The sequence below is a fragment of the Oxyura jamaicensis genome, chromosome 8 (genome assembly GCF_011077185.1).
Source record: "Oxyura jamaicensis isolate SHBP4307 breed ruddy duck chromosome 8, BPBGC_Ojam_1.0, whole genome shotgun sequence".
Classification (NCBI taxonomy): Eukaryota; Metazoa; Chordata; class Aves; order Anseriformes; family Anatidae; genus Oxyura; species Oxyura jamaicensis.
Window position 1 is genome coordinate 3,989,318 of NC_048900.1, and position 12,945 is coordinate 4,002,262.

A 12,945-nucleotide genomic window follows, 5' to 3' on the forward strand; every position below is an offset into this window, starting at 1 on the left:
CACTGGTAAAACAACTAAGAGAGGGCTCAGAATCAGCCCTAATATCTTTACAAATGCATGTACACCAACTTGATTGAATTAAATCTGTTAAACAGAATACCAGCTTGGTTTGATGTAAGTCAAACAATACTACAAGTCTCACAAGGATTTTCCCTGAATACCTCTTCACTTTCAAATCTGCGTAAACTTTTTTATGTAGGTATTGAACACCTACATATTAGTAAAATGTGAATAGCATATAGCTCTACCAACATTTATGGCAGAAGAATTCAAAACTTAAAACAAAACAAAAAACCAAACCTCTAGGTATATTTTAAAAAGAGATGCTCTCTTTTAAATGCATTTAGTATCAAACTGATTTAACTATGGACTGTTATAAAAACGTCAAACAAATTGGCTGAAAGGATTGGCCCTATTCATTACTTACACTATTTCATTTTTAGTAATTTCTTCAAATTATGTCCTGCTGCCAATCAAGTAATAAATTTGCAAGCTTGTTTATAATAAACAACTGAATGTAAGGACACAGCAGTTAACAGTGATTTGATGTCTCTTCCTGAGCAAGGAGCACAAATTACCATGCACTTCTCAGAACTTCTAAGTATCAGATGAGTTATAGGAATATTGTGGTTTGCTCTGAACAAACTACTTACAGCTATACCAGGAGCACCAACAGGACCCTGAAGTCCTGGCGGACCTGGAGGACCCTGCAACAAAAGGAAAAGTTAGCAATTATGGCATCTGGAATGAGATTAATAGAAAATCTATTTGCATGATCAAACACTATCAAATGTTTCTACATTTCTCCATAGAGAACGTAGTATTATTCATAAGTTTTTTCCATTCAGCACAAACAAGCATTGTTTATTTAGCTCTCAAAGGCTCAGATTTTCATGTCTATAATAAACTTTAAACTGACATTTATTGTAAGCACTTACAATGATTCAGAATATTTAAAATAGACTCTGCAAAATTGAATGAAGATGAAAACTATTTTTTCAAAATTAGAAATATCAGATCTTTCAATGAGATTTCTGCAGAAAATGCCAACCTTTGAAGTATTACCAAACAATTCTCCATTAAATAAAATACTTATTGTCTGGATTGGATTTATGAAATCGTAAATGTTTTTTGTGACGGTACAAAGTTTATTTTGACACCTATGAGGCATGAGAAAAATCTAACACGTGAATGCTAAGTTCTGTTGAGCACTGGGATTCACATTCCCTTTGATATTAAATCTTTTTTTTCATGAGAAGAAAAAATATCTCAGAAGAACTTAATCTTTTTCAGTCACGGAGATTAGGAAAAGGTACTTCAGAGCCCATTTCTTTTTTTGGGGTTCTATGCATATTTTAGAACATCTCATTTTCTAGGGAGTTGGAAATTTCAAGCTATGTATTCCTTCTCTTTTATTCTGAGCTCCATTTTTTCCTTTCATTTCATTTTTCCTTAACATATATATTACATATATCATGGCAAAAGGAGAAGCAAAGCTTTCTAGCCTGTATTGTGACATATCTAAATTAAAGGGCTCCTATTGACTGGGATGGTTACCATGAGGAAGGGAATTAGCGTGGTCGACTTTTAAAATATTGGAATGCCCTTATTCTACACACTGCAGGATGCTTCTACCTCTTCCTTCATTTAGTATCCATATAGGGCCCAGAACAAGACATACATATTTTTAACCTCATTTGATACTCATTTTGATGCAAAATATTGTTTGAAGGTACTTTAATACTGACTAATGAAAAGTTATTTGGACACATGCTCAGACTCTCTTTTCCACTGCTCTGGAGGGCAAAAGGAGAGAGATTGATCAGAACTGCAAGAGATTATGCAAGACTAATTTCAGTATGAAGCAGGATTTGTTCAACAATTTGGTTACATGTATATTTCTTGGAGAAATGGGTCTTATAATAGAACTGCTCTCTCATCCATATGTATATTACAGGGCCTTGCAAATAGTTTATTATTAACACTTGTGATTTGATCTAATACAATAGGATTGTGAATAGTATGTATTTTCAGCCCTGAAAACTGCAAAAGCAAGTCTTTCTCACATAAATAGTTGAAAAAGACAAGCCTATCTTTAAAAACAAATTTGATTCTTTCTTGCTTCAAATTTTAAAGTAGGAAAAGCTTGGAAGAGGAAGTGCTGTAGAAATAATTTTGAAGTTCAAAAACAGCTCAGGTGAACTCAGTAGAAGCCTAATTAGTCCAGGTTTACTGATGGGCCTAGTGATAGTATTAGAAAACTTGTATAAGCCATTTCATGTGAGGTCTTTGCTGTTCTGAAATGTTGAAACCAGTTAAGTTCACTCTCCAATAATTAGGTATTTTAAAAATAATTTTAAGCTGTATTAACAGATTTCTCTACTAAGTCTTCATATTCATCATTATGGCTAAGAAGCTAAAGTTGGGTGTGTCACATAATCCAGAGAGTCAGCTTCAACACAGTAAGACAATGTATACTCTTGGGCTCTCCAAGTTCAACTGCAAAATGGTTAAATTAAAATGATATAGGAAGAGTGCTTAGGAATGTAGTTTAACCCATTTACTTTTTAATGATTCTGTAGGCTCAAGGAACATGACAGATACTAAACATTTGCATTTATAGTTAGTATTTCTAATGCTCTATTAAAACTCAACATTATTTTGAAGAAGCATTTTAAAATGTGTCTTTGTTCCTGTTTATTGAGGTAGCAAAACTATACTAACATATATACAAAACTATACATAAATACTTTTTATTTATGAAAAACAAAACGGAAAAAGTATTTTGCTACTCACGTTTTCTCCCTTGTCACCTTTACTACCTTTTTGACCCGGTTCACCAATTTCACCCTGTAATTGGAAGTTAAAAGTTAGTTCCTGTTTAGAATGGCCTCCTTCACATTTAGCTGACACCAAAATCACAGTATCTCTAAATGTTCCATTTGATATGATTACTCTGTGTTGTGTGCTGCAGTTTCAAGTGTAAAGGCCTTAAGGGGGCAATTCTGCATCATTCAACAGTATGTCATATTAATCCAGATATTAACTGTTAGACTGCAAAGGCCCAAAAGATGTAGCTTTGAAGTACAGTGATACTAAGTTCTAAATAACAGAAATTGTGTTCTTCACCTTTAATATGAACTTTTAACAGCAGTACAGCGATTTGCAGGCTTATCTAACTGTATGTGACTGAATAATTGTTTCTTACTGCCATGTACAATATTTCAAAACTTTAATATGATTCACATTGCTAGGAAAACATGTCAGGAAGAAAAGTTTTTTTATACGATTAAAAAAAAAATCACAGAAAATACTCTTTGTGGGACAAATAACACTATAGCACTATAAAAACAAGCCTCAGTCTTTACCTATACACGATGTTAACTAACAATACAGTGCGGGATCAAACAAGCATGCAGGATGATCCTGAAAGGTGCTGTGTCCTGAATTCTGCCAGAAGTTAACAGAGTATCTCTGCTGCAAGTACATTTTTCTAACAGCCCCAACCTATTACAAATGGTTCTAAATCACCATCCATTATTGAGAACATTTAATCTTACTCATTCCATAGACCAAATTTCTAAATAGGCAAAAATCAATTTTGAAATCATGTGACTTGAATTATTTTGCCACACTTTAATCCTTGTTCCTTTGCCAGGATAAATGTTATTTTTCTAGCTCTTTAACACAAATCTCAGTCTGCTGTGACATCTGTCACTCAGACATCTGATAACAGAAGGTTGTAGTTTGTTTGTTTGTTTTTTAATTTTCAGTGTACTGGGGGAGTCTTAGGGGCAGGAATGAGTTGTTTAGTTGCTGTATTTATTGTGAGGAGAGCTGAAACCAGAAAACTGTACTTACAAACCTTCTCACAGCTATATTAATGCCAGTTATAATGATTCACCTTATCACCATCTTCACCGGGAGAACCACTTGGACCAGCAGGACCAGGAAGTCCTACAGGACCTTGTATTCCATCACGTCCAGCTGGACCTTGAGGACCTTTTTCACCCTGGTTTTGAAGAAAAGGAACTGATCCACATTATCACAGGAGACGAACAAAGCTTGCACTGCAGTGAGTCACATTAGCAATACATAAATACAGTCCAACCCCACCCAAAAGATGTTCCAAGATAACACCATGTCCTCTATTCAAGGAGAAGCAGCAGTGAATTCAATGCCTATGTTCTCCTGTCTCTCACACCTAGAAAATGAGTTTACTAATATTTACAGTCATCAGAAAATGCAACAATACAGTCATCTCTGTAATACAAATCTTTAAAAAGAACATATAAGCTTAGACATACTGCTGTAACGAGATTACTAAATAGGTAAATTAATTCCAAATTAAAAATTAAAGATGTCACAACTCTGACATATGAGTGAATGCAGGTTCACAGCTGTGATACAGATACATATTTTCTGAAACCTGACTTCCTCAAAAATATGTTTTGTGAGGAATTTCAAGTAACAAAAGCCTCTGCTCTCAACAATTGCTGGCATTATTATTATTATTATTATTATTATTACTATGCATTTGCTGCTGATTGTTTTGCCTTTTCTTTGCTGTGTAAAATGCAGAGTCCTAAAACATGATTTCATTTTAGGAAAGCATGTTCTGAGGTTCCAATAACTGAACTTAGAAAAACTAAGGAAAATGATATTACCTAAACATCCATAAAACTGACTTTGTAAATAATTCAACTTATCTCAGTATTTCTCTAAGCTATATAAAACTCATTTGTATATAAGTATAGAACTGAACGTGTACATCCAAAGGTTATTATCAGTTGTTTCACATTATCTGAAATGCTCTTAATGTATTCAATGAGAGAAGGAAGGAAGATCAAAATATTTATAGGGATATTACAAAAGAAACAAACTTAGAAATGAAAATGGCAGGATGAAACGACTGTAGTGTTTCAATAATGAGTACAAAAAAACATTTTAAAAATCAACAGGTAGGAAACTGTAAATGGTAGAAAATGTATCAGAAAATTATGCTAAATAATAATGGAAGCTGAGGACAAATGTACTTGTGCTCTACTGCAGAGTGGCTGGATACAAAATTTAAATGTAAGACTGATTTGAGAACCTTTCTTATTATAATCACTCACTGCTGTGATAATAACAAGTTTAACCCTTCTGGAGTGTTAGAGGGCATCACAATAAATGTTTTAGTATTTAATTAATTTGACACATTTAATAGGCTAATACCATAGTGGGAAAAAGTAATGTTCTGTAATGAAAAGTCTGTGCTATGCCAGTTTAATATGACTCTGTGATTACTTACAGGAGCACCCTTCTCTCCTGCAGGGCCTGGGGGACCCTGAGGTCCAGGACGACCTGGTAGACCAATTGGACCAGCAGTGCCTGCTGCTCCACGTTCCCCTGGTGAACCCTGGAAAGAAAGAAATAATAAAAATAAGAGAATTTTGATGTAGCCCTGATAGCTGTTGGTGGTATTCATAACTCAGGTCAATGATTTACATCTTTTGCCAACAGTGGAGAATACCTGTGCTGCTCAGTGAGATTTCACAGTTGGTAGAAGGGTACACATTCAGCATGTGTACAATTAAAGGCAAAAGCTGAAAGAACTAACCTGAAATTTGCAGTTAATAGTTCTTCTTCAATACTGATTTGATTTTTTTTTTTTTTTACCTCTTCCTGTATTTGTTCATCATAATAGGAATGTGCTTCAGCCTGTTTCCAAGATCTTTTCTCCCTGTGAGTTTCCAAAATACATTAACATACTATCTTGATGAAAGAATACCCACCATATGAAAACACGGAACTAACTAACCTACACCACAACCCTAAATGTTCATCAGGTATTGTACTGTACATAGCTGCATTGATCAATATGTTTCTGCCTTTCAATTCACTTGTGTAAATTTCAAATATAATGACTAATTTGATGTGTCATCTGAGGAGGGGGAGTGAGAGAGCGGTTGTGGTGTTCAACTGCCTAGCGTGGTAAAACCACCACAAAAGGAGGCTTGGATGCACTGGTATTTTCAGATAAGCACATATAAATTTTAAAACATAATACTGCAAATGAAAGGAGAAAGGAGAAGTGTATGTAGAAAAAACACTGGAGTTGTGTATTCCACAAAAACCAGCATGTACAGAGGTAGAAACATGATGGTCTCCTGCATAGGCACAGAGCATGGAGAACGACAGAGCTTCTTTGTGCCTTTTTAGTACTGCCAATGGCTAAGAACTCTAACAGGAATTCCAGCTTTGCAAGTCTTGACACTAAGGATGCTATACACTCTCCTCCTACTGCAATTCCAGTAGCTATGGCAGCAAGAAAAGAAAGACAGCTGAGTATTCTGTTCCATTATATTTGAGATACCGGCTAGTCTTGTGGCTAAAAGTCTAAACTATTTCACTAGCAGCAACACAGTTAACGTTGAAATTTGTGGACCTACTGGAAACTATGAAACAAAGAGAACTGTCCTATACACTTCTACATTTTCATATTTGATATTTTAAATCATTTACAACTTTTGTATCAATAGGGCACTATTTATTTATTTATTTTTCTGTACTAGCATTTCTCTAGCTTTTCAGCTTTACACTTATGAACTAGTTTTTAACACTTTAAAGTTATTGATAATTTCACTTTCCCAACTGTTAAACTGGTGTGGTACATCATGGAATGGATAAGTAACAGATATTGTAGCCTGAGGCTCTGACTAGCCATTTTTTTCCACGTTTCAGCAAGAATGAATTTGCTGACTCTTGGAACACTGGAATCTTAAAAGTGCTTTCATGTATGAGGCCCAATTTTGGGCCTATATGGCATATATCTCCTGGACTTACTCCATTATTATAACTTGTACTGGTTACATAGTAAGGTGTTTTTCCCTCCAGGTTACTGTGGCAGAAAATAAAGGTTGCTGAACAACTGCTCCAAAGAACAGAATGCTGAACAGTTACGCTGAATGTTTTTTTTTGTTTGTTTGTTTGTTTGTTGGTTTCAAATTATCTAATTTATCAAATTAGATCTAATTTTGCATTAGTGTTCAAGCAGTATTTATGCAGGACTTGGATGACTTTATCCTTCCATGTGTTTTTTTGAAAGTCTGGGTGGTTGCCTAGGTTTGAATCCTATTTCTGTTATTTCACTTCCTACAATTTCAGTGAATTCAACAAGAACAATTCACAGCCCTGCAGCCATACTGCCATGGTCTCTGATCCTGTCAGATCTCATAAGCTAAACAATTCTAGGTCAGCTCATCAGCAGAATGCAAAAATAGAGGGGGAAAAATAGAAGGGAAAGTAACTTATGGATCTTTCTTACATTCGACAGCAGACCCTATCAGTAGCCACAATTTCTAGTAGCTCTGTTTACTAGGCCAACTTTTCACTTGCATTTTTGCATCACTTTTATTTGCCATACTTAAATTCCACATGAGACATGAACAGAAAGTTCGCATTCTGTTTTCAAGGATCCTCTTATTTGTGAGAATGGCTGTGTAGTCTCTGATCAAAGTAAAACACATTCAATTATAGTCACAACTCAGAAAAGCATTTTAGGTTTAGGTCACTTCCGCTATGAAATTACCAAACTCCCTGTTAACCTGTGATCTTTCAGTGCTACTCACATCTTTGCGTCTTCTTTTCTCATCTTTCTGTCAATTTGTGGCCTTTTTTTTTTTTTTTTAATAAAAACCTCTGAAGAATGGAAGTGAATGAAATGCTTTGTTGTGTATTTCTCTTATACAGACTATAAGCTCGTTAGTGACTGTTTTTATCTCACCTTCTGTGGAGAGATATGTAATTACAGATTTGTACACATTACGTGGACGTAACAGTACTATTTACTGATTGTTAACAAAATGCTCAACAAGTGAACATTCCCATGACTGAAAAATTTCATCAGACAGAGGAAGATAACTCCATACAATTCAATGCTGGTAACTGGGTAGCCTTTAGTTGGCAAATTCTGAGTCCATTTTAGGTATCCTATCCCTAAATTGGCTAATGAAAAATGACTGCTTGACATTCCAAAGAGCTTTCTCTCATCAGAATTCATCATTCCATATAGTAGTGTGAAAAGGGAATAAAACAAACAGAGGACAAAGATAGCAGATAAGAGAGAACCAAAAAGGAAAAAAAAAAAAAAAAAAGAAAAATAAACCAACAAGCAAACAAAAATATAAAAATTAAAAAAAAAAAGGAAAAAAAAATGCTCTGGAGTGCATTCATGCATCTCTCTCTTTTGTCCAAATCCCTCTAAGCATAGTAATTGGCATGCACACTATTTGGAGCAGTCATTTGTTTGGTATGCCTGCAGATGTATGTGCTAGCCAAATAAATCATATAATTGACCATATATGCTAGTTAAAAGCGAATGGTATTGGCAGGGAATTGGAGGAAAATCACTCAGTGGCATGAATTCTCTTCCTCTTATAAATGGCAAATGAAGACTCCATTATAATTACACTTCTGCGTGCACCCTCTGTTGGCTAAAAATAGATGGGAAAATATTTTAAGACTACTTAATGTTCACAGTCTGCTACGAAATGTTGGGGAAAAAAAAAAAAACAAAGCTGTTGTGGTTTTTATTATGGTGCTTGCAGACGTACTGAAAACTTGTATTAAGGACATCTATGCATCTTATTCACTGAAAAACAATTTCAAAACAAGAAGTTAGTAATTAAGGATGAAATAGGAGAAAAAACCACCACTGGACTTCTGGAGTACTTTCAGGTCAGCGTGGTGCTGTTTCTGCCTCAAGAGGCCTGTTTTGCACAACAGTAAACTCAAAGTAAATTTGTCAGAAAAAATATTTTTCCTTCAAGCTCTTTCCACTTTGCCCATTATTTCTGCTACAACTATACATATATCTCAAAAAAGAAAAAAAAAAAGAAAAAAAAAGAAAAAAAAACACTTGCAAATAATTCTGAGCTTCCTACATGATTCTTTTACGACTATGCTTACCTTAGCAGGAAGTGTGGCCCCAAAGGCATGAATTTGTAAAATGAGTCAGTTGGTAATGTGCTCCTGATACCCATGCTATGTGTATTTCTGGAGTAAACTTCACACTTGACTCTACTCTGACAGTGAACTATTAAGCTGGTGTGTATTACAAGGGCTCCTGGAATTTATTAGAAGGGCTCCTGGAATTTCTCTTCCAAATTAGTTTCACATGACAGGAATACAGTTCATGAGCTCCAAGAGAGGTCCATGATATGAACCAAAACATGGTAAGTAGGAATGATAAAGACATTCACCTCAAAAATACACTGATGTTCTAAACTAAAACACTAACAGACATACTCTATAAGAAGTAGAAAAACAGGGAACATTTGAATTTATATTCAAACACAGGTATATCAGAATATAGACAACCATCATGAAACAGGATTTTTTCCTCACAGCCTTTCATGACACATATATATGAACTATTATAGTTCTTACACAGTTACTGTGTGGACATCCTGTCTAAGTAAGAGAAGTGTGCTGAAATGTCAGGTATGCTTGAGCTGTCCGGTTACTGCATGCTCTTAAGAGTTCTAGTTCATTGCACCTGAGCTAACCATCTGCTTGCAAGGTTAGTCCAGCCTTAGGGCATCCCTTAACAAAAAATGATAACATGACCTTTAGTTTGAAGACACTATTTTGGTCTATGCTTTCTTGATTTTGTTTCATCTTCTAACAGTTCAGGTTCTTCAGATATAGTTGAGCAGTCATCCCTTTTGACTCTCCCTTTTAGCTTCCATTGCATTCCTAGTTACCTTCTTTTGATGCATTTTGAGAATGTACATGTACTGCATTATGTTAAGAACATCACAAGCATATATTGATTTAAAGCATAGAAGGTTAAAGGTATAAATAATTCAATAATTCATTTTAAGAATTAAAATTTTAGGAGTTAAAATGTGTAGCACATCTAGATTCCAATAATATAGAAATAATACAAAAGCAAGAATTTTTATACTGTTTTTTTTTTTCCTCCCTATTGAATGCATTCTAATCCCAGCATGAATTGTAAGGGTATCTGAGAGCTTTGTTACTGAAATACAGAGAATTTCAGTTCCTCCATTACTTTTTTGCCTAATAGGAATAGCTGTGCTGACTTTTTTTAAAAAAAAAAAAAAATATTTATTTTTCCCCCACTTCAGTTGCACTGAATGGAAGAGAGAAATGAGTTGTCAAAAGCTACACAGTTTGTGTTTGGGGATGAGTGTACAATTTACATCCAGTGCATCCCCGTAGAACTTCCTTGTATGAAAATAACAGAACAGGCAATTTTAAGCAAGTATCCTATTTCAAGTACTTTCAGTGAATGCCTACTACAGACTGCAATGAAAGAGGCAGCAGATATATATATAATAGTAGTCCAAACATGAAAAAAATCTAAATATAAACAACTGTTTAGCACAGGACCACCTAGAAAAACAAAACAAAACAAAACTACTCATGCTACCTAAGAATTATTTACGATTTTTGAGAAGTAAGTACATATCCCTGCTTTTCTATCATAATCATGAAATGAATACCAACTAACACAAAAAGTTGGCAAATAGATTTTTATACCTATGTTAAGTTTAGGGTATACAGAACAAATATAACTGTATGACAAGTAGTTAAATTCAAAAGATTTTCATAGTGTCATTAGCCAAACAAATATAATTTGTAAAATTTTCACTGAGCCTGTCTCTAGACATGGTCCACAAAGAACATATAGTGAAGATAAAGTCATCAAAGCAATGGATGGTTTTTGGTCATCTTATCCTCTGCAATTATTAATAATTGTATAATGCATCATTAAAAATATTTATAATACAGTATTTTTAGTAGGTCATTCTTACATTCTTGCATGATCTATTTTTCCATGGTTTTGAATTACATATTACATTTTTTTTTTCCAAAATAAGATCATTTTTGCCATGTTTATTATACCTTCTCAGAGTTCTTAAGCTTACTCTACAACTTTTTCTGTTTTGTATGGAATATAAACTTTCATCTGAAAAAATATTTTTTCAACGAAGATGTTGTGGCGCAAATAATGGTTTGCAACAATAATGTCTGCTTTCTTACCATTTACTGCACCTCAGACAAGTGCAAATTTCAAAGAACCTCAAAATAGAATTGAAATATGCTCTCTTCTTTAATTGTGTTGAGGTCTCCAAATTTAGGGTGAAAAATCTCAGTAGATTCTGAGAGAATTGTCTTCAGACTTGTTTTTTTTAGGATAATAAATACATTAAAAATGTAGAATAGTTGTGGAAAGAGATAAATTATGTGATGTTTCCTAACTACAAAGAAATTAATGTAGATGAGTATCAATAAAACATTCTGGTATCCTAGTCTAAATAAAAATTTAAAAAAAAAGCTTCAGAATGAGTTAAAATGAATCTTACACTCTGGCTGGTGTTTGGTTTAAAAAATTAGATATAATAATAAGGGCACAGAAATGGTGATGTAATATTTTTAAAAGCTAGCTTAGGCGATGCAGAAGACCAGCAGTATGATTAACTTTATTTGGGTCCCCTGTATGAGTAAACTTCATTTATACAAAGGGAGTATAGCATGAGTCCAATAAATGTATCCCATATCTTTCCACTACAGAAAATCTCTACAGCTCAACAACTTGTGTAAGTGGAGAGTATTAACCAACAAATGCATTTCATACCTACTGTTAGCAGAAGACTTCACAATCTTCACATTCCTCAAAGTATAGGTTTATTAGTATGAGCAATTAGCAGAAAACAGTTACAGATCACTTTGAATGACATACATCTGTCTGCTGTTTTACGGACTGTGTTGGTGTAGATATGGAGTTTAGTGACAGAGTTTAATGGTGGATTGGACATTGCTAGGTTAAATGTTGGACTAGATGACCTCAGAGATCTTTTCCAACCTAAATGATTCTACGATTGCATGAATCTTTGATGAAAACATCACAACATGTGTAGAAGAAAAAAGGTTACTTTGTGTAATATTGTTTACATTTCCATGCAATGATTATGTTTACTTACAACTGGGCCAGGTGGGCCTTGTGGACCTTCCCCTCCTTTTAGACCAGCTGGACCCTAAAAATTAGAAAAATGCTTATTACTTTCACTGGAAAGTTCAAGAGTTATTTTTGCAACATATGGAATAGGAAAAATGTAAAAATCCAGAGACAAACAGCTAAATAAATTCCTTTCTGGTTATAAAGCCAATGATATTTAACAACGTTGGATTCTTGATGTCTTTTTGACTACTGCATTCATTTTTAAACACAGTAGAAGGTTCCAGAAGTAGAGGGTTAATACATTGTTCTCATTTATTTACAAACTATTTTTCATAGTGCTTATATTATACCTGAGCTCCTGGAAGGCCTCTTTCTCCAGGGAAACCACGAAGACCTGCTGGTCCATCTTTCCCAGGAATACCTTGAGGGCCTGGGTCACCCTTGAAAACATTACATTTTGATTAAACAAAAAACGTTTAAAATGTTAACGTTCATCATTTCCACAGTAAATGTATGGTATATATTTGCTTATTTTTTATTACAAAAATGCTAATTATTGGCTCAAAATAATTTTAATTATTTCAGTGGAAGCAGAAACAACTCTAAAATTGGAATCTTTCAGACTTCAAAATCCTTCTGTGGGAAATGTGTCAATAGTACATCCTGGTTTTATTCTGTGTGCTATACATGATAATTTAACATGAGTTTGTTGGCAATTTATCTGCCCCTTCCAATTTGTTTCCCAAAGCCACATCATACCTTAGCACCTTCTTTTCCTGCAGCACCTGGGAGGCCTTGTTCACCTGGTGGGCCAGGAGGACCCGGATGACCTCTTTCACCGATAGGGCCAGTCTCACCAGTAGGACCCTAAGTACAAAGGCAAAACCCCAGTCATCATAAAGACATTAAAATACTTAATGTCTTTAGGGGGTACAGATTCTTATTATCCAGCTGCTCTAAGTGTATGTTAC

General features: G+C 34.5%; 1 protein-coding gene and 1 long non-coding RNA gene across 2 annotated transcripts in view; both read right to left on the reverse strand.

The window, feature by feature from the left end:
- The window catches only part of COL11A1 (collagen type XI alpha 1 chain), a 138,340-nt gene that overhangs the window by 31,345 nt on the left and 94,050 nt on the right, over nucleotides 1-12,945 (reverse strand). The window contains exons 39-45 of the mRNA XM_035332976.1: nucleotides 12,734-12,841; nucleotides 12,325-12,414; nucleotides 11,997-12,050; nucleotides 5,294-5,401; nucleotides 3,905-4,012; nucleotides 2,797-2,850; nucleotides 654-707 (exon numbers count right to left, since the gene is read on the reverse strand). Of these exons, the coding sequence (XP_035188867.1) occupies nucleotides 654-707; nucleotides 2,797-2,850; nucleotides 3,905-4,012; nucleotides 5,294-5,401; nucleotides 11,997-12,050; nucleotides 12,325-12,414; nucleotides 12,734-12,841 (576 nt within the window). The remainder of the gene's footprint in view (nucleotides 1-653; nucleotides 708-2,796; nucleotides 2,851-3,904; nucleotides 4,013-5,293; nucleotides 5,402-11,996; nucleotides 12,051-12,324; nucleotides 12,415-12,733; nucleotides 12,842-12,945) is intronic.
- LOC118170607 lies at nucleotides 5,646-6,503 on the reverse strand. Its single transcript, XR_004752798.1, has 2 exons — nucleotides 5,990-6,503; nucleotides 5,646-5,926 (listed from the first exon to the last, which is right to left on the reverse strand). It is a non-coding gene; the product is annotated as an uncharacterized LOC118170607 (long non-coding RNA).